Below are 20,426 nucleotides of genomic sequence, written 5' to 3' on the forward strand. Positions count from 1 at the left end.
TCTGCCCGCCCTCAGCCTCTCTGCAATCAGTTCCTAGGTCTACTGCCTCAGCAGCCCCTGGCTGCCAGGAAAAGCAATTGCCGGGCATCCTGCTCAGGTCCCACAGCTCCAGACTGGGACGTACATCCTGTGAGGGACGGGAGCATGCTCAGAGCAGACAGAATGTGGAGAATTTAGCTGCCAATTCCAAACTTTAACAAGTCTCTACTGAGCATGTGCAAAGACTTTCAGAGGCTGATAACTTGGCCAAATTTGGGTGGATGTTCATAAGGATGTGGCACTGGCCATCCTCAACACCAGGGGAACCCCCCTGCAAAATGTCACGTCTCTCCTTCGAAAAAGGGAAGTGCTAGAGATCATCCACTGAATTGTTGTAGGGATTTCTGAGCATGTCTATTTCCCTAATCTTGTTCTGAAAAATGGATTAACTGTTTTACTGAAATTTTCCAGAAAACTTTTGCCTGAGGCAGACTCCTGGCATGGAAAATTTCAGCCCAAATGGCTTAGGTTTGGAAAAGTTATCAGCAACCGAAAACAGGGTCTTAGAACATATCAGGCCACCTTAATTATTTACTCTGATTTTTTAAAAATGCTGCATAATCTTAGGGGTGCATCTTAATGGACACTCTGGGTTTGACTTTGACCAGAAATTTGTAGACACATCGCTATGTTCTTTGTAGAATCAGCTATTGGGCATGTTTGCAGCAACACACTACTAGTTGCTTTTGTAACATACCACTGGAACATGTGTATACCAGATTGAACCTGAATTCTGCCAGCTAAATCCAGAGCTACTGTAAGCAGATGTCAGTCCATTGATTCAAATGATGACCCTGATCTTGCAAAGTTTTACACCTGTTCTCAGCTTTATGCACATGAATAGTAACAGTGACATAAGTAGGGTTCCACATGGGGTCAACTGCATGGGGTATCTTGCAGGACTTGGGTCCTACTCTGTAAACACTTTGGGGCGATGACCTGGATTTGGGGCTTGTCTACACAAAGCTTTTGTATCATTTTAACAATATTAATTAGTTCCTCAGGTTATTTACAGAAATAAGCTATTCTGATATAAGCACCTTTAAACCAGTTTAACTGCATCCACACTGGAGGGGATTTTAATTATATCAATTTAGAAACGGATATAGTTAAAGCACTGCAAAAAACTGGTGATGTATGTGTCTAAAGACGAAGGATTCAGTCCTGCTCCTAATGAACTCAATGGCAAAGCTCCAAAGGAAAGAACTTCAAATGCTAATAGAGCATCTTTCACAAACACTAAATTAATGGAAGAAACATTGAAAAGGCAACACAAAAGATACCACAAAAGTGACAAGTTGTTTTTATTCACTTCCATAACGCACAGTAACGTCTTGGTGGCGGTACTGCAATGTGAAATGACACGCAGTCGAAATGCCTTTTGCATACATGACATGAGTCCTCTTAAGACAGAATATATTGAAAAACCTGCTTAAAAGCTGAAATAAGGTTTCTGCTTTTTCCTTAACTGTATAGAAAATCATTGATGCTTTTAATATTCATTAAAATATTCTCTTTATTTTTGCAAAAATAATCAAATCTTAGATTTAATGAAAATAGACATAGCTTTCTTACACACTTATTAGTATTTATTTAAAAATAGATCATTTGTCAAAAGAATGCAGATTTCCTAGAAGGGAGATCTGTTGACGTGCAGGACAGTCTCCCCCGGGAAGGGGAAGCCTCATTGCTGGAGTAATTTCAAACTGGGCTGACAAATGCTACTTAATAATAATACAACTGCACAGCGCTTTCAGCATCCAAGTGGTTTACAAACATTATCTAATCAACCATCACCACACCCCGAGAGGTAGGTTAAGTAGTATTACCCCCTTTTTACAAATGGGGAAACTGAGGCAGAGAGGCTCAGAGACTTTTCCTAGAGCACATGGTAAATTGAGCTGAGCTGGGATTAGAAGACACGAGTTTCTGGCTCTCAGCCCTGTCCATGGAACACACCACAACGCTGGAGAATTTACTACAGAGCAGCGGTTCTCAAACTTTAGCAACCCGAGGACCCCCATTTTGATTTAAAATTTTTCGCAGACCCCCAAGCCAGCTTCTAATTTTCCCCGGAGGTGCTCAACCCCGCTCAGCCCTAACCCCCACTCCATCCCTTCCCCGAAGGCCCCACACCCGCCCCACCTCTGCCCCTCCTCTTTCTGCCCCCTCCCCCGAGTGCACCTATTCCGCTGCATGCAGGAGGCACTGGGAGGGAGGGGAGGAGTTGATCAGCAGGCCAGCGGACCTGACATGACTCGTGGACCCCCTGAAGGACTCCAGTTTGAGAACTGCTGCTACAGAGAAACATACATGAATTTGAAGTAGGAGAGGAAGAGGTGACTTAGGTCTGTCTCCTGCAATGAGCTCTCCACAAATGCAGGAGTCTGCCTGTGTGGAGCTCTTTGCAGGATCAGGACCTTAGTGGGCCTTTACCATCTCTCATTTTTCTGACGTACTGTACTTTGGTGTTTAGGAGACGCTTACACAGTAGATCGGTTGCTTTCCTTGGCCACTCTTCCCAGCCACTGACCCCACCTTAGACCTGAGGAATTGGATAAGATGCACACGCAGCGAGACCACACATATTCTTGCCACGTTCAATATAGAAGTAGCTAAAGGGAGAAATAAACACAGATTAGTGAGCATTCCCCATTACTCCCCTTCAGCAGCACGAGACACAACTGACCTGGCATGAGGTTACCATGTCACCTATGGTTCAGATCGGCATCATTCGGCACAAAGTAAGTGAATTCCCTTCTCCTATCAGTGCAAGGAGTTGATGTACGTCAGAGTCTTTTGTTTTTGCAAATAATGGGATTGCACCAGGCAATGGAATTCATTGGCAGAGTCACTTTCATAAACTAGCCAAGTTAGTGCCCAATCCTGCAAAATTTTACTTTCACCCTTGGGGCTGCTCTAAATTGTATCCGCTAGCAATGTGAGTGGCTGGACTGCTGCATGGGCAAGGGCCTACCAGCCAAGCCCTGTTCTCGCCTGCCCTTGACCTTCTTGTCATGGGATGCAGGGAAGTCCTAGAGAGCTGGCTACACCACCGCAGGGAGAATTCCTCATGTAGCCAGGCAAGCGGGAAACCATATATTTAGTTGTTATTGTTACTTCAAACCAGGGGTGCTGCTGCACCCCCAGAACCCCTCGTTCCAGCACCCCTGCAAGTAAGCCAGGCTTGTGGCTACTTTGTGCCGCACGCCAGTGTGAAGCAGCAACACGGGGGCCAGGAAGTGTCCCAGGATAAGTTTCCCCTGTATGAGGAAGGGCTGTTATGACGAATGTTAAGAAAACTTTTCAACACAGCCTGAGCCTCTCACAGAAATGCCCTGCCTGACTGTACTGTGGCTACAAAAGGGCTTTGTTTGTAATATTTGGATGCTGATCTGACCAGTCACACTGAGCAGTTTTAAGGTGCTAACATCCTCAGCCATTGCACTAGCTTCTTTGCAGAAAGCCTGGCTGCTCACTAGTTGATAAACAGTCGCTTAGAACCTGTTGGTGCTTTATAGGCACACTGGCATGTGAGGTTCTTGATTAGGTTCAGTTAGGCCATAGCGTGTCCAGCTGTGGTGGACATCAGCCAGAAGCTCCTTACCCATCCATGCCCCAGAATGGGCCCCAGGAGTTTTTAACGATCCAATAGGGAGTTCCATTTTCTTCTCCATAACCCACAGCCAGAACTGCATGGTTCACTTTGTCTGGAGTCTTATCACACTTTGGGCTGCAAACAAAAGGCAAAAATAAAGCACATTTATTATATGAAAACCTATTTTGTCATTAATTAGTCACTGTACTCTGATGATATAAAAGGCTATAAAAGCACTAAGCATTATTCAGTCGAAAGAGGCAATTCACATCAACAGGATTACTCACAAGACTGAACTACAATGGAGGAAATTAGCACATGAATTTTGGGGTGCAAAGTCTTAGCTGTAGCTGTAACCATTTGCTCAGCCTTCAAGTTCCAGGGCCTGATCCTACAAACCCTTATGCACGCAGTACAGTTATTCAATGGGACTGGAGCTGTGAGTGACGGTACCTACCAGTGCGTCTGCAGGATCTTGGCTGAGACTGGATAGCTGTTATTTTAAAGCGAATGGACCACTCTGACCCACTGCTATGAGAATACTGCACGAGCTCCCAGGCCCCACACGCGGGACACATTGGCCCTTTAACACAACCAGTTTCTTAAAGGAAAACAGACTAACGACATGCAGCAACTTCACTCGCATCTTCGTTTCCACTCCACTGAACTTTGCTCTTCGGTAGCCTGGGCCACATGTGGCGGGACGGTGCATTCGGGGACGTGTTCAGCATGAAGTGCCAGAGGATTTCACCAAGCAGGATTTTAACAGTTAAAATTAACGTATTGATTTCTGTACTGAACACTTCGCACAGCCTAGGCAGCGGGGTCATTCAGCCCATGTTTCTAGGCTGAAGGCCATCTCCACTGGAGCGCTGTAGTTCATTTTCCAGTTTTATGGAAACCCGTGGCTGCAGGAGAGCTCCAACCCCCGGGGGGAGCGTCCCAGCAGGGGAGGGGTCCCAGATTATTTGGACAACTGCGTCTAAAGAAGTTTTTGAAATGCAGGCACTGACGAATGGTTGGTGTGGACTCATAAATCACGGGCCCAGAGGGCGGGAAGAAGGTGAGTATAGATCACAGAGCCATTATAATCCAAATACGTGCACCTCTCAAACACACACAGGAACTGCTAGGTTGGATCAGATCCACGGTCCATCGCATCCCGTATCCTGTCCCTGGCAGTGGCTAGAACCAGACACTCTGGGCGAAAGGGAAAGAACCCCACAGTAGCAGATGTGGGACAATCTGCCCCACACCCTGGTCTCTGCTACTCAGAGGTTGGCTTAAACTGTGAGGCATGAGGTTTAATATCCCTGCCAAAATGTGTGTTAGGATTAACCATTACTCTGGATATTCTAGTTATTCAAATAAACGTCCAGCCCCTTCTTGAATCTTCCTAAATTCTTCACCTCAATGGCTTTCTGTGGCAATGAGATCCATGGTCTAATTATGTGTTGTGTGAAGAAGTATTTCCTTTCATTGGTTTTGAATTTCCCACTTTTCAATTTAATTGCATGTCCCCTTGTGCTTGTGTTATGAGACCAGAAGCCCCGATCGACCTTCTCTCAGCATTTGTTATTTTATATCTGTTTATCATGTCTCTGCTTACTCATGAGGGGAACCCGATCCTCTTACTTCACTTCCCCTCTACACTGTATCTCTGTGCATCTCAGCCACAAACACAGATTCTGTTACCATCACTGTATTGACAAACAGATTTATCTTTCTACACCAGACCAGTCTCCTCCTGTCTGAGCTAAAATCTCGGCCTGTCTCTCCAACACCTTCTCGTGGCTGTCTAGCCATCAGCGCAAGTTCCACATGGCTCAAACAAGGCTTTTAATCTCCACCCACACCCCAAGCTCCTTTCTCAACCCCTGTGGAGAACACCACAATACTACCTGCTACTCAGGCTCATCACCTGGGCATCAGCTTCGACTCAGCCCTCTCTCTAGGGCCTCACATCCAGGCTGTGTCAAGTCTTGCAGATTCTTTCTGCGTAACGTCTCTAAGATATGGCTTTTCCTATTCAGCCACACAGCAAAAAACTCGTGTCCAGATTCTCATCCTCTCACTTCCATTACCACAGTGTCTTCTTCTCCAGCCTTGACAAATGTGACCTTGCCCTGCTCACACCCATTCAGAATCCTGCTGCAAAGATCTTCCTTCCAGCTTGTCACTTGGCCCATGTCACCCCATCTTTGCATCCCTCCACAGACACCTCCCCCACCCTTCTGTATGGTATCAAACACGAGCTGCATGTCTTCACTTTCAAAGCCCCTCGTGGCCTATCCCCACCTGACCAGTCATCTCTCATTCACTGTCAAGCTGTCGATGCCCCGCTCTGATCAGCCCCTGCTGCCAGCCTCCATCACCCACTTGGTACATTCTCAAATGAGCGCCTTCAAGCTCTCTCCCACGCTGCCCCCATAAACACAGGAATAGGAATTAATCCACCTCTCCGAAATCTAATCATCAGCCCCTTCGGCAGCTACTCACCTTGGCTGTGGAGCAGACACACTGCTCTCCTGAGCCATTTTTATACCCGATCAGTTCCCATCCTCAAACCCACACTTCTCCCGTTGCCTCTTTTCTAGTAGGTCCAGATTTACAAAGGAGTTCAGGTGCCTCAGGATGCAGGTAGGCAACTAATGGGATTTTCAAAAGCACCTTATGTGAGGTAGGCACCTAATTCCCATTAGAAATTACTGGGCACCTAACCTGCTTAGGTGCTTTTGTAAATTGCACTAAGTGTCTATCTGCATCTCTGGGGCCTAAACACGTTTGTAAATCTGGCCTGCAGAGCTTCCTCTTGAGCTTCAGGACCACAGCACAGAAGGCAGCTGTGCAGGCTGGCCAGGTGCAGTTCAACAGCTGCTATTACAGCCCCTGGGATGGAAGAGCCACCCCAGCGAGGCTGCCCCACACCCTCGCCTGGCGTGACAAAGGCAGATTTCCCCACACTCCCCTGCACAGAGCTCAAACACACAGGCTTTAAGCAGTGGAATGAATTTCCCCAAGCTTTGTTATGGGAGTTTGCAGGCAAACATCTCACAGGTCACACATTACCTGCTGAGCTCCCATAGGCCTCTCCCAGAGACTGGACCTCCCCTGGATTGTCTGAAGCATGCAGCAGCTCATTCAGGGACAGGCTCAGCCTTGGAGCTGGTCAACAGCATTTCAAACACATTTCAAAAATTCAAAGTGTTTTGTGAACAATCTTCAGTGGCTTTTGACTGGCTCTACTCCTAATTGTAAGTTTCAAATACATTGCAGGCCCTGGTTTGTTACTCTACGCTACTGTCTCATCTTCCTGGGAACTCAGAGATTAACTGCAGCTTCCCACTCTTTTTGTCTTTGTCTTTAAAAAATGCTAATCAGCCAGAGAATGACTCTCCTCGGGAACCCAAAGGGAAACCAGCTGGGGAATGAACATGGTTAAAGCAACTCCGTTGCTATGGGTTAGCGGCATCCTCTGCATTCAGAAATACTCACTTGGAGTAAATGCCTTTTTTGTAGCCCAAGAAGTCGTCAGTCACCTCAAAAGCGAAGCTAACGGGATTATGCTTCCCCACCGCTTCCACCATGCCCAGCTCATCGTACTGGAAGGAGACAATTCCAAGCGTTATTTACTTCTTGGTCAGCGTCACTACGGGACAGACACCCCAGAAAGACAGACTGGCCAAGCTGAATAAACCTCGCTTCCTCTTCTGTGCAAATGAGGAAACACACACAGATGGCAGACACTTCAGCCCTGTTCACACAGGGAGCAGCAAAGCTGGGCTCCCCAGGTAGGGCAAGGCCATGCCTTACTAACATCCACGGGGCCAGCCTTCTCCCAGGAGATAGGAGACTGACCCTGTCGAAGAGCTGCTAGCAGATCCGTCTGTTTTAGGCAAGTTCATTTGCCAGCAGCAAGAGTTGGCCATGGGACACTCCATGTCTGCAGAGGTTGTAGTGTGCTTTATGACTTCCCTCTAGAGGCAGCAGGAGTTTGCTGCAGGCACGACAGGTGAGTTGTATAATGGGGAATGAAAGTTGGGGGCAGAGAGGAGAGAAACAAACTTGAGCAGAAGGAAGTAGTAGGTGCAACCCTTGTCCCTTCTGGATTAGCCTGTTCGGCTGTAAAAACTTTCTGAGTCAGGACCTGAGAGCTGTCTACCATGCACAGAGTGCTTTTAAAAATAAGGGAAACAAGTTATTTTCAGTCCAGCAGGCAGAATCGTGCAGAGAGGTTGGCTTGTTATGAAATACTAGCAACCAGGTTCTACAGCTTTGTTAGTGTCCACAGACCTGATCCACTTCTATGGCAAATATCGGTAAGAATGCAGACAGCCTGGCGGGAACTCAGAATTGTCATGATGAACTTTCTGAAACAATGGCACCAAGAGAAGTGCCCTGGCCTCTCAGTAGAAGGCAGTAACTTAGGTGCCAAAAAATCAACTGAACCCAGGTACATCCAGGAAATTAGCTTCACTGATGATGCACAGGAAGAAGGAAGAATACGCACTTGAAATACTTCAACAGACCAGCCTCATCTGAGAAGCAACAGCCGGAATGTGCACGCTGCACTGGCCTCCCCATTCCCAGGGCCTCTCAGTGCATTCATTAGTGACTGTTAAATCAAAGCCTGAGGAACTGACCAGGGTGATATTGACGACATCTTTGACAAAAGCGATAGCCTTTTCGGGCTGGAACTTGCAGGTTCCATTCTGTGCAAACACAAAGGAATCAACGTTAAACCCACGTTCGTCACCAGCACGTCCAGCATTTGAATATGCTTCTGCTGCAGTGGTAAGAATACCTGAGCCTTGTAAGGATACGTATCCTCTCCTTGGAGCCCTTTGTTATATAGGATGTACTCAAAAGCTTGGCTTGGCAGGCCCCTGAAAAACACCACAGCAAAACCGTGAGTTCATTAGGGCCACAACATTGTATCTTCTGCAAAAATCAGTCCATGTGCTTTCTCTCAAGGATGAGCCATAAAGCGTCTGGACTGTGATCCGAGTATGGGCAGCGGGATGCCACATCCTGTACCGCTAACAGCGCCGGACCTGGAAATGTCACCCACCCTTCACATTCCAGCTACCACTCTCCTCCCAGGGCTCTCGGGGCCTGACCCATCAGAGCCCTAAAGTCCCTGGTGGGCAGCTTGGGCGGGGTGAAGGAACAAGGAATTCCCCTGGATGAGAAGCGCCCCCAACAGCTGCAGAATCAGCCACTGCAGACTTATGCCCCACCCCTAATCGGGGACCCTGGTGCAGGAGGCACATCAGGGATATTTGTGGGGGAGGGAGACATGGCTGGGCCATTCCTAGACCCTGGCTGCCAAACGGCCCACAGAGAAGCAAGTGAAAGCAGCCCCTCAGTGTAACCTGTGCTGGGGAAGAACAGGCCCCAGCAGCTCCAACACTCAGGAGGCACCAAACCATCTTTGCCAGCCAAGCCCGCTCCCCGTGTGATGCCAGCTCAGCTCCGGGGCAGGGTGAATTTGGCCCTCAGGCTGCAAGACCTTTGCTGGGGGCCTGCGGCCAGGAGGCTCTTGGCTGCGACGCCAGCGCTGCACAAGAAGAGGCTGGCAAGGAGATCCCCAGCCCTGAGCGAGGAGCTGCTCATGTCCCTTCCCCGCCCCCGCCAGAGCAAACTGACAAAGGAAATGTGACGGGGCACGGGGGAGGTGGGGACGGGACTCAGCCCCCTGCAGCAATTCTCTGACAACTTGTTTCCAGGAGGACAAGGACGGGCCATGAGAAGGCAGGTGAGGAGGAGTCGAGAATGTCCCGGAGATGGTGCCAGAACATGGTCTCATACAACGAAGGTGTTTGTGCGCTTCAGGGTGCGTTTAGCTCCGGGAGGCAGTGGATTTGAAAAGGGCTTATTTTCTGCAGCTTTCACTTTAAGAAAGCCAGTGGAGTTTCCCGAAGGCAAGGCCGAGGTGTCTGGGGGGGCCTTCTGGTTCACGCTCAACACAGAGCCTCGCCGACAAATGTCATCCAGCCGCAGAGAAACTGCCAAAACCTCGCTCACTTTCCCCTGCAGTGTTCAGCCACCAATAACTGTCATATTAGAGATGTGGCCAAACAGCCGGTGGGAGGGAGAAACCCTGAGTGTTGGGAAACGTTTGGTGAAGCCCAACAAACTCCACACATCACATATTCCAGAAAGGTCGGAATTCAAGATCCCCCCCAGTAAGTCTTGAAGGTTGTAAACTATGACTGCCAAGTTTTCTTATCTCTAGTAGGTCCCAGCTTACGCTACATACCCACTGCATCCATGGTTATTGAAGTCCTGAGCACAGTCAACCAGTTGTTGCTCTGCCTAGAGAAATACTTTGAATCAGTGTATATCCAGAAGAGCAATCTCCTCCTCTCTCTGTATTTTGTATTTAAAATGACATGGCAGATAGTATCACCCTGAAGCTTTTTCCTTACTGCACACCAATGGGTGTTCCTCTAGTGCGATCAGGGATTGCTAGACTGGATCAGAGCCAGCGACCGCACTGTCCGCTCTTGTGTCACTGATGGGGACCAGCACCAGCTACTTCGCAGGAAGGTGCAAGGAATCCCTCAGCAGGCAGCTATGGGCTAACTGGCCAGCAGGGAACGTTCCTCCCAGCCCCTATAGCTGGAGGTTGGCTCATGCCCAGAGCAGGATGGTTTAGAGCCCTTCCCATGCTCTTGCTTATTTTCAATACTTGTTGCAACTGCTTTGGATAGTCTGTTATCCATCCAAATCTCTAATCCCTTTTGGAATCCTGCTCTACTCTTGGCCCCAATAATTAAAAGCCTTTTAAAAGTCTATAGATAAATTATATCATCTGGTTCTCCTTCATCCACTGTTTTATTGTGGCACTGAGTTCCGCAGGCTCATGGTGCACTGTGGGAACATGACTCAGATGTCCCATTAACTAATGAGATCTACTCCCAGGAGCCAGGGATTGCAGGTCAGGTCCCATCAGTTCCCATTTCCCTTTCCCAGATGAATGGTACTGCCCCAGCCTGGTGCTCAGATGCTGCAGTGAGGACAGCAATACACACGTCTCGAGCGGGACAGACTCCCTGATCTGCTGCACACCGCTGCTCCTGTGGCTGCCTTGCTGTGCTCACATGGCGCTGCTGAGCAGTTTGCATCGCATCGTCTGTATTTTGCTGCCGTCGCGTGCACGAGAGCGTGACCTGGCCGTTCAGGAGAAGCAGCCGAGGGACTAGAATCGACAGAACACTCAAGGGCTGGGGCCGCCCGGAGGGCTCTGCACAGCCTGGGCACGTGCCCCAGGTGCTAGGCAGGCTCTCTGGCAGCGGTGCACTGAAAAGGAGAATCTCTTACCAGTGACAGTAGCTTTCCTGTTCCTATGGCAATTGCAGACTCTAAACACCCAGTGGTGGAAAAGGTCCAGCAGCTGCCACATCCGCCCTGCGTCAGGAACCAGGAGCAGGAGGTTAACAGGTTCCTAATGTTGTGGGCTGTATCATCCCTTCCCGCGGGAAAGCCCAGAGGAGCGGGAGCTTCATGAGCTCCAGATGCCCCATCCCATCAGGGATAGGGGCTGGGGCTTCATGGTTACCCTGAGCTCTGTGCAGACCTGTGGGAATGGGCACTACCCCACAGGCCCTCCGCTGTGTGCTGGAAGCCATTCTCCCTAGGAGCACCTAGCTTTCCCTTTCCATCTGATCCTGGGCTGCACCTTCCCCTGTCCCTCCAGTGGGGTGCAGCTAGCACGCCGTGGGATTCTGGGGGGCTAACAGGCGCCTCACTCGCTCTTGGGGGATTTTTCCTATAGGATCATAAAGAGCAGCTGTTCCCCAACCCAACCTCTCTGCCTGCCCATGCTCCCCCTAGCCCTATGGAGGGGCTCCCGTAAGCCCTGATGCTCCCCTTGGGAACGGTACAGACCCCAGGATACCCGCTGTGCTCCCAGCTGGGCTGGGGGATGTCAGAGACTTGCCCTTGTGGCTTTATCCCCAGCTTCTCCCTCTCTCCCACTGGTCCAGAACGTGCGAAGGCAGCGACGTGCCAGAGAACCGTTCGGAGCGTGGTGGAGCTGACAGACTTTGCCTACCTGGTTCTTCACTGGGGTCACATAGTTTCCTTTTTTCCTCCAGTCGATAGCGGAGGGACATGGCCCGGAGCTGGCCAGGAAATTCCCTTTTGTGGCCGAGCAGTTCTACAACCAACAGGAGAGCGTTCTGATGAGCGGATAGCTGTGTCTTATGGAACATCAGATTTAGGGATCTGGGGCAAAAATTGGGGATTGGTCCTGCTTTGAGCAGGGGGTTGGACTAGATGACCTCCTGAGGTCCCTTCCAACCCTGATAGTCTATGATTCTAAGACGGCAGCCTGCAGAGAAATTACTCTTCCTGCGGCCGAGGTGGTACCAGCTATCATGTCACGAGCCCATACTCTGGGGCTCCATGCACCAGCCCTTATGGCTAGATTCACCATGCCAGCATTGTTTGCAGCGTGGATTTGAAAAATATTTATGTTGGGCCTAATCCTGGGAAGCGCTGAGCCCCCATAGCACCCAGTGGAGCCAATGGAAGTTGTGGGGGCTCGTCAGGGACTCAATCCAACCCTCAAAGTTAAGTGAGATCCTGTGGCTCAGCATACCACAAGATCAGTCCCACTGACTTCCCAAGAAAAATACAATTCTGGAGGCATTAAAAGCCATAGCTAGAGGCAGAACAAAATAAAGCTGAGGTGTATAAAAGTGTCCAGGGGACCCTAACCCGGGTAACATGGCCACAGGAGCCATGTACTTGTAAGTCAGCAAAAACTCTGCCGAAACTAAACAAATACATTTACCTGAGGTTCACTCCAGAGATATTTTTTTCTAAATTCTGTGAATGTCATGTCTGAAAATTGGTTTAGACCCACTAAAAAGAAGAAGAAGTTTTATTAATCAAAGAGCTAAACCAAAAACATCACTCCAGATAAAAAGAGAGAATTAGGAAATGAAATTAAAGAGCATAAACTCAGACTTTCAAACGTGTGATTCCCAGCATTGTGTTTGTCGATTCGTCTCTTATTGGTGACAAAGATCTGCAGCCTTTGGTAATACTCCTCCAGACTGTACTTCCTGTTGTTCTAAAGATGAAAGACACAAAGAAGTCAATGGCAGGTGCAGAATACAGAAGTGAAAATACACACAGTGCATATCACGACTGGGCAGAGATCTTCCTCTAAAAAACACATGTAGCTACATAGCCAGGGCATTTCCCATCACACACTGCTCCCGGATCCCAGAGGGGTTGGGGGTGGAGAACGGGAGTGGAGTCCACCATACAAAACCACGAGGACCGGCGGTGTGAGAAGAGATATCCTCACGCTCAGTGGAGGAGAAAGGGAGTTTGGGTGGATGCAGGGAGTTTGCTGTGAGCTGTTTTACGCTGTTTAATGTAACTGTACCGCATCTGAAATATCTTGGCAGGAGGCACCTTGTAATCTGAGTTATGCATGAGTATTATTGTGAGCATTTATTTCTCCAGACTTAGCCTTGGCTGAGTCCCTGGCAACTGGTCACTTGCCAGCATGGAAAATCCCCTTCCAGGAAGTCCCTTGCCGTGCAAAATGGTTGAACAACAATAATGAAACTAGTCTGTTTTCTCCATTTGCAGAAGTTTATTTCACTGACTGACCATTCTGAACATCTGCTGAGGGGAGCAAACCTGTGACAGTTCATTTGGCTTCTGAACCCTTTGAAAAGAAGAAGTTTTACCTGCAGCATCCAGGACTTAAAGTGAAATTCCTCTGGAAAGAGAAATAAAGAAACAAGCATTGAAGTACATGAAACGCCTGTCTGTTATTCTGTGTTTGTACAGCCCCCAGCACAATGTGGCCCTGTTCTTGGGTGGCCCCTCCATACTACCATAATAAACATTATCAAGTGAAAAAAAATTAAACTAAACTTGAATTTTCAATAAACTACTTTACTCGTTTAGGATAACAGCCTCACCAATCTTTGCCTATTTCTAACCAAAATGTTACATATTAGTGTAGCTTAAAGAAAGGGTTTGCCTCCATTAGCTAACATCAATTTCCACTTTAACTGAAAGTTAGAAGAAGGATGTTGCCTGCTCCCCTCCCCACCCCCACCTGCGTTTGATCTGATTTTGTTTTAAAACAAAACCTGGTGTTTAAAAAGACACGCTGGGGCTTAAAGTGATTTTGCATTCAGAATTTACAGTGTTTACAGAGCCTAATATCGACAGAAAAAACCACCTTTCAGCCAGGGGGCTGGAACAATTCGTATGGTGGGAGTGCGGAGAACCACTGAACCAAACCGTAAACCCTTTATGTAATGAAAACCACTTCCAGCCATGGGGTGCTGCAGCACCCCTAGTTCCAGCACCTGTACCCTTCAGTAAACAAGAGCCGTCGAGCAGATGTCTGTGAACTAAGTTGTCCAGCTCAGCCTCTTGTGTGAAATTGTTTATAACAGTCAGCAAAAGTTACTGGCAGAGCAGAGGTCGCTGATAAGACTCAGAGGCTTCGCTGACATTGTGACTGGTGAACAAAAGAAGAATGGAATCGGGAAGGAACGGATCCAAACTGGTGTGTCGGAAATGAGGCTGACTTGGTGAACACAGTAATGAGGGGGGTGGGCTATTTCACCCCTGTTAGGGGTCCTTGGAAACGGAGATTTTCCAGGGAGATCAAACCATGGAGGGTGAGTGGACTGGAAGGAGTCAGCTCCACCATCAGGCTCCCACTGTCTCCTGGGACCCCAGGAGAAGAACCTGAGAATGGCCAGAGCGGGTCAGACCAATGATCCCACTCGCCCAGTATCCTGTCTCCCTACAGTGGCCCAGGTGACATTGGTGCCACCCCTGACTTCAGCTAACTACACCTGGAATATGCGACTGGGGTTCCGGCTGTCACCCTTCCCTTGGGTGGCCTTTGCCTTCCTCCCTATTTCCTCTTTCCCCAACCTCTCTCTCCTGCTGCTTTCTGTTTAATAAGGCTCTGGCTCAGCTGGCCAAGCCTGCAGCATTTGCAACATTGCTCTGAGCCCATGAGAAGAAAGGAGCAGAAAGCAGGGCCTTAAACAGCCTGATGCGGGTACAAGTTTGCCAGGTCTCGGGGCGGCTGATGAGACCGTGTGCTGGGCCTCTTGTTTTTCCAGCAGCGAGGAAGCAAAGAAAAGTCATCTCCAAAGCCAGAAGCTGCATTTTCTAGCTGTGCGGCTCTGTTCTCTCTCCGTGCGGGGGGGGGGGGGGGGGCTTCTCTTGTCTTTAAGGGGAGGGGAGGGCGGATCAGACTTTAGCAGCAGCAGCAGCTCCAACCCAGCTCAACTAAGTTCATCTCTTTTTCCTAAAAGACAGTTACTCTCTTTAATACCCTCAAACCCAGTGTCAAACCAGGGGCGATTCCACACCAAAACTCTCTGCAGTTACAGGGAACGGGAACAAGGGATGTTGTTAAAATTAACACTTTAAATTTCAAATCCTTTAACTGCTTTTCCTCTTTTTCTGTATCTCTCATCGAAGACTGAACAGGGTTTGAATGGCGGGTTTGCCATGAGACTAGCAGGCGAGGTCACAGAATCATAGAGGATCAGGGTTGGAAGGGACTTCAGGAGGTCATCTAGCCCAACCCCCTGCTCAAAGCAGGACCAATTCCCAGTTAAATCATCCCAGCCAGGGCTTTGTCAAGCCGGGCCTTCAAAACCTCCAAGGATGGAGAGCCCACCACCTCCCTAGGGAACCCATTCCGGCGCTTCACCCCCCTCCCCGTGAAATCGTGTTTCCGAATATCCAACCTCGACCTCCCCCACTGCAACTTGAGAGCATTGCTCCTTGTTCTGTCATCTGCCACCCCTGGGAACAGCCCAGCTCCATCCTCTCTGGAGCCCCCCTTTGGGTAGCTGACAGCTGCTATCAAATCCCCCCCGCACTGGTCTCTTCTGTAGACTAAATAAATCCACTTCCCTCAGCCTCTCCTCATAAGTCATACGCCCCAGCCCCGTAATCATTTTCACTGCCCTCCGCTGGACTCTCTCCAATTTGTCCACATCCCTTCGGGGGGGGGGGGCAAAACAGGATGCAATACTCCAGATGTGGCCTCCCAGTGCCGAATAGAGGGGAATACTCTCTTCCCTCGATCTGCCGGCAAGGATCCTGCTAATGCAGCCTAAAATGCCGTTGGCCTTCTTGGCAACAAGGGCACGCTGCTGACTCCTATCCAGCTCCTCGTCCACTGTCACCCCAGGTCCTTTTCCGCAGAACTGCCGCTTCGCCGGCGGGTCCCCAGCCCGCAGCGGTGCCTGGGATCCCCCCTGGCTCCCAAGCCCAGCGCCTTGTTCAGCGCTGCGCAGCGCCGGGCTCCCCCGACCGGCTGTGACTCGCTGGGCCCACTGACTGCAGGGAAATGAACCCAACCCGGCTCAGCCCCGGGGACCCCGCGCCCGGAGACAGACGTGGAAGCGGCTCCGTCTGCCCGGGGCCCACCGCGACCCTGGGCAGCGAGACCCAGCAGCGCCCCGGGCTCCACCGCCCGCAGCCCCCGGGCCCGCTCGGGGCGCACCCAGCGCCGCAGCCAAGCCCCGCAGCGCGCCCGGCTCCGTCCCTCCGCTCCCCGGCAGGGACCCCCGGGCCGGGACCCCGCCACCTACCCTCCGCGCTGACCGCCGGGGCGCTGCAAACGCAGGGGAGCAGCGCGGCCGCCGCCAGCAGCCCCAGCAGAGCCCGCCGCCCCGCCAGCATGCCTGCGCGCATTTCCAGCCGGCTGCGCGGCGCAGGGTGCGCTCGGGGGCGGGCCAGCGGCCAGGACTCAACCCTGGGGGGAGGATCCGCTGCAGACGCCGCCTTGGGGCAGCCACCGCGAGGCGGGGCGCGGCGGGGGACGGGGGCAGGAGGAGGAGCAGCTGCGGGGAGGGGGGAATAGTCAGGCCCCTGGCCTGGCATCACGTAGGGGGGAGCCCTGTTAGTCTGTATCCGCAAAACCCAGGCATCCGGTGCCACCTTAAAGACGAAACAGATTTATTGGGGCAGAAGCTTCTGTGGGTGAAAAACCCACTTCTTCAGACGGATGCATCTGAAGGAGTGGCTGAAGAAGTGGGTTTTTTACCCACAGAAGCTTCTGCCCCAATAAACCTGTTTCGTCTTTAAGGTGCCACTGGACTCCTCGGTTTTTTGGCCTGGCCTGGAGCTGGGCCCTGCAGCCCTCCTAGGTCCCCAGGGCTGCCGGTGGAGATCCGGGCCTGGGTCTGTAACCCTCCCTCTGGGGCTGGGGTCTAGACCCCTTGGCAGAAAAAGGGGGAGAATTAGGGTTCAGCCCTGGCCAAAGACTGAAGAGCCTCCCTGCAATGAAGCACTGCGCAGCTTCCACTCCTGATTGCTGCTGCCCAGATTTCCTGCTGCAGAAGGGGAGGCTCCAGATCCCTCTTTTCTTTCCTTCCTCGCTACTCCGTTCAGCCCAGTCTTAACCCTGCAGTTGAGGCTCCCTCCTCGTTGCGCGCCGATAGAATCATTAACCAAGTTCGCAGGCCGGGCTCCATGCAGCTCTTCGTGGACTTTGAGACGCTTATGGCTCCTTTTATTAAAATTAGGCTCTGTCGTTTCAGCAGGGATGACACACGGTCATGAGAGCACGGGCTCACCCCTCATTCCTGAGAAACACCCCAGCAGCTGGGAAACACCAGAGGCCACATTCCCTGAAATCTGTAAGCCTTTTTCAGGCAAAAAACCTCCAAGGGCAGTGTGTGAGAGTGAGGACTTCGGGACCATAAGGGCCAGGACTGTCTGTGTAGTGTGCGTGTGCATTTACACAGCACCTAGCTCCCTGGGGGCCTGATTCACGACTGCTACCTCGACATGGAACTGAAATGCAAATTAATAATAATAAAAGGCCAGTTGGAAATACAGCTTGATTTATACGCAAACACTCTGACCTCTTCCTGCCAGGATCCCTGGAGTCACTAATGCAGAGCTGTAGCTCACGAAAGCTCATGCTCAAATAAATTGGTTAGTCTCTGAGGTGCCACACGTCCTCCTTTTCTTTTTGCGGTACAGACTAACACGGCTGCTACTCTGAAATCTGCCATTATGGATTCCCTCCCTTCTGCCAATTTGGGTATTAGGCCCAGATACTCAGCTGCTGCAAACCAGCCCGAAACCCTCCACCATCCTCCCCCTAACATATACCTGCCCCCTGCTAATCCCTATCTCGCTCACCAGCTTCTTGGGGCCTGTGACAGCTACAGGGCGAACTGCGACTTAACACCTTACTTTAGTCCCTCTGAAGCGTACCCTCAGGGGACCAGCCTGGCTTCCTGCACCTCGCTCTGGGCAGAGCCTCGTGGTCCAGCCACTCGCAGACTGAGTCTGGGCTGCGGCGCCCCTGGCTGGCTCCCAACCGTGGTTACACCATAGCCTCATGCAGCCTTTGTACCTGGCAGTTTCCCCTCAGGAGCTTGTGACATCACCTGTTTGCAGGGACACAGAACCCGCGTCTTCCAAACAAAACGTCGTCGTGGATTCACTCCTCAAAGGTACAAAGGGTGAGAAGAGAGACAAGCCCCTGCACGCCTGGGGATTCCTTCCCCTCGGCCCAGCTAACTCCAGCTCTGAGCCAGGAGAAGCAGACTGCTCCTACTGCACTTTCTACCTCTCTCCCTCTGTGGGGTGGCACAAAGCTTTGCATTGGCACGCTTGCGGAGCCTCCCTGAGCTCCATTTTTCTAGGGTCTTTGAGGCTTTAGGTTTCCTTTCATCCCAGGCTTAACCCAGGCTCTAGCTTGGATGGAGCCAGACAGGTAATTTCTTCCCCACTGATGGCCAAGCCACTGTTAGCATGGCTCCTTTGAAGGTGCGTACCCCGGGCTGTCTTATCTTTGCCATTGTTTCATTTCCTGTGGGATGCCCAGTTGTAGTCTCCTGTAACCCACCATCACCAAACACTCGGAGGCCTGCCCCATCGTCACAAACAGTAATACAGATATTTCCCACTTCAGCACCACAGCCTACACTGTGCTCTAATATATGCAGGGGGACAGGTGTGAGGGACCCAGGACCAGGGGAGAGCAAAGGGGTTTGAAACCCCCCTTTGCACCTCATTCCTGCTGAGCTGTGTCCCCCTTAGCTGCAGCCCAGGATCCACGTCTTGACAGGTAACTGCAATGCTAGCCCAGCTTCCAGGTAGCTCACCACACTGGCTAGCAGGGCAATGACTGTTCCCGTTTTTATTACAATGCCTCTCCCTGGTATTCAGAGGGATTCTGATTCTAAATACCTGCTGTCAACTGAATATCCAACACTTCAGCTGATGCCACAGGGAGCTGGGCGCATGCACCGGAGAGCAGACCTGGCCCTTACTCGGTACATGCTAGGGGAACATGGTTAGGTGGATACTAACCTGAGTGCTGATCTTTGTTTCTGCTGATCACAGGCCAGAATTCTGCTCTGGGTTTCACCTTGAGTTTAATGGAACAACACACCCACGTCAGACAAGAACCTGGCCCACGTGCTCTGCTCTGTACATCTGCAAGGGCCCAGACTGTTTTCAGACCATCCCCCATGAGGAGGAGGAGGAGTGGAAGGAGACATGCAGTATTATCAGTTCCAGGAGGAAATCACTCTTTTCAAAGGCCTGGAAAGAAATGAGTATCTCAGAGCATCTGTTGGAACAAATTCTAGATCGTAGACCAGATTCTTAAGGAAAGGAAAGGAAAGGAAAGGAAAGGAAAAAGGAAAGGAAAGGAAAGGAAAGGAAAGGAAAGGAAAGGAAAGGAGAAAGGAAAGGAGAAAGGAAAGGAGAAAGGAAAGGAAAGGAAAAAGGAAAGGAAAGGAAAGGAAAGAGGAAAGGAAAGGAACGGAAAAAGGAAAGGAAAGGAAAAAGGAAAGGAAAAAGGAAAGGAAAGGAAAGGAAAGGAAAGGAAAGGAAAGGAAAAAGGAAAGGAAAGGAAAGGAAAAAGGAAAGGAAAGGAAAGGAAAAAGGAAAGGAAAGGAAAGGAAAGGAAAGGAAAGGAAAGGAAAGGAAAGGAAAGGAAAAAGGAAAGGAAAGGAAAGGAAAGGAAAAAGGAAAGGAAAGGAAAAAGGAAAGGAAAGGAAAGGAAAGGAAAGGAAAGGAAAAAGGAAAGGAAAGGAAAGGAAAGGAAAGGAAAAAGGAAAGGAAAGGAAAAAGGAAAGGAAAGGAAAGGAAAGGAAAGGAAAGGAAAGGAAAAAGGAAAGGAAAGGAAAAAGGAAAGGAAAGGAAAGGAAAGGAACGGAAAAAGGAAAGGAAAGGAAAGGAAAGGAAAGGAAAGGAAAGGAGAAAGGAAAGGAAAGGAAAAAGGAAAGGAAAGGAAAGGAACGGAAAAAGGAAAGGAAAGGAAAGGAAAGGAAAGGAAAGGAAAAAGGAAAGGAAAGGAAAGGAATGGAAAAAGGAAAGGAAAGGAAAGGAAAGGAAAGGAAAGGAAAGGAAAGGAAAGGAAAGGATCATCCATCTTCAAGGAAAGATAATAAACAAATTCTATAAAAACACAGAGACCCCTCGCTCCTCTTGTTGATGCTTTTCCATTCTTGCCACACACATTCATATGCAGCTCAGAGTCAAAGGTTAAGAGGGTGCCAATGGACTTCCTGTTTTCTGCTTAGCGTAAACACGCTCACCTTTAGCTCCCAGAGAAATGAATGGGAGCTGAACACACTCAGCACCTTGTAGGATTGGGCCCAACATCTGGATCGACCCTGCATTCACATCATTTAATCACAGAAATTGAGTGACTGATATGAGTTATTTAAAGGAACCTTCAGCAAAGCAAACAATCATTTAAGTAAGGCTGAAAAAAAATTCTTAAATCATTGTTCACCCT

General features: G+C 50.0%; 1 protein-coding gene across 1 annotated transcript; it reads right to left on the minus strand.

Annotated features, from left to right (window-relative positions):
• Window positions 1–1,326: 1,326 nt before the first annotated feature.
• CTSH (cathepsin H) lies at window positions 1,327–16,407 on the minus strand. The gene is made up of 12 exons (XM_073304566.1): window positions 16,249–16,407; window positions 13,354–13,385; window positions 12,617–12,722; window positions 12,441–12,511; window positions 11,697–11,801; window positions 10,964–11,050; window positions 9,900–9,955; window positions 8,442–8,523; window positions 8,281–8,349; window positions 7,133–7,239; window positions 3,647–3,772; window positions 1,327–2,654 (listed from the first exon to the last, which is right to left on the minus strand). Exons 1-12 carry the CDS (start codon window positions 16,349–16,351, stop codon window positions 2,579–2,581), a joined length of 1,020 nt encoding a protein of 339 aa, XP_073160667.1. The 5' UTR covers window positions 16,352–16,407; the 3' UTR covers window positions 1,327–2,578.
• Between the last annotated feature and the right edge of the window lie 4,019 nt (window positions 16,408–20,426).

Source organism: Lepidochelys kempii, chromosome 10 (assembly GCF_965140265.1).
Source record: "Lepidochelys kempii isolate rLepKem1 chromosome 10, rLepKem1.hap2, whole genome shotgun sequence".
In the NCBI taxonomy this organism is placed as follows: domain Eukaryota; kingdom Metazoa; phylum Chordata; order Testudines; family Cheloniidae; genus Lepidochelys; species Lepidochelys kempii.

What these genes read in the sequence shown, in the direction of transcription:
- CTSH (XM_073304566.1), bottom strand. Translation starts at nt 16,351, where the DNA reads ATGCGCGCAGGCATGCTGGCGGGGCGGCGGGCTCTGCTGGGGCTGCTG. An exon ending in ATGTCGTCAATATCACCCTG is followed by an intron (nt 7,240 to 8,280) that starts GTCAGTTCCTCA and finishes GTCTCCTTCCAG; the next exon opens with TACGATGAGCTGGGCATGGT. An exon ending in CCATTCTGGGGCATGGATGG is followed by an intron (nt 2,655 to 3,646) that starts GTAAGGAGCTTC and finishes TTCTCCCTTTAG; the next exon opens with CTACTTCTATATTGAACGTG.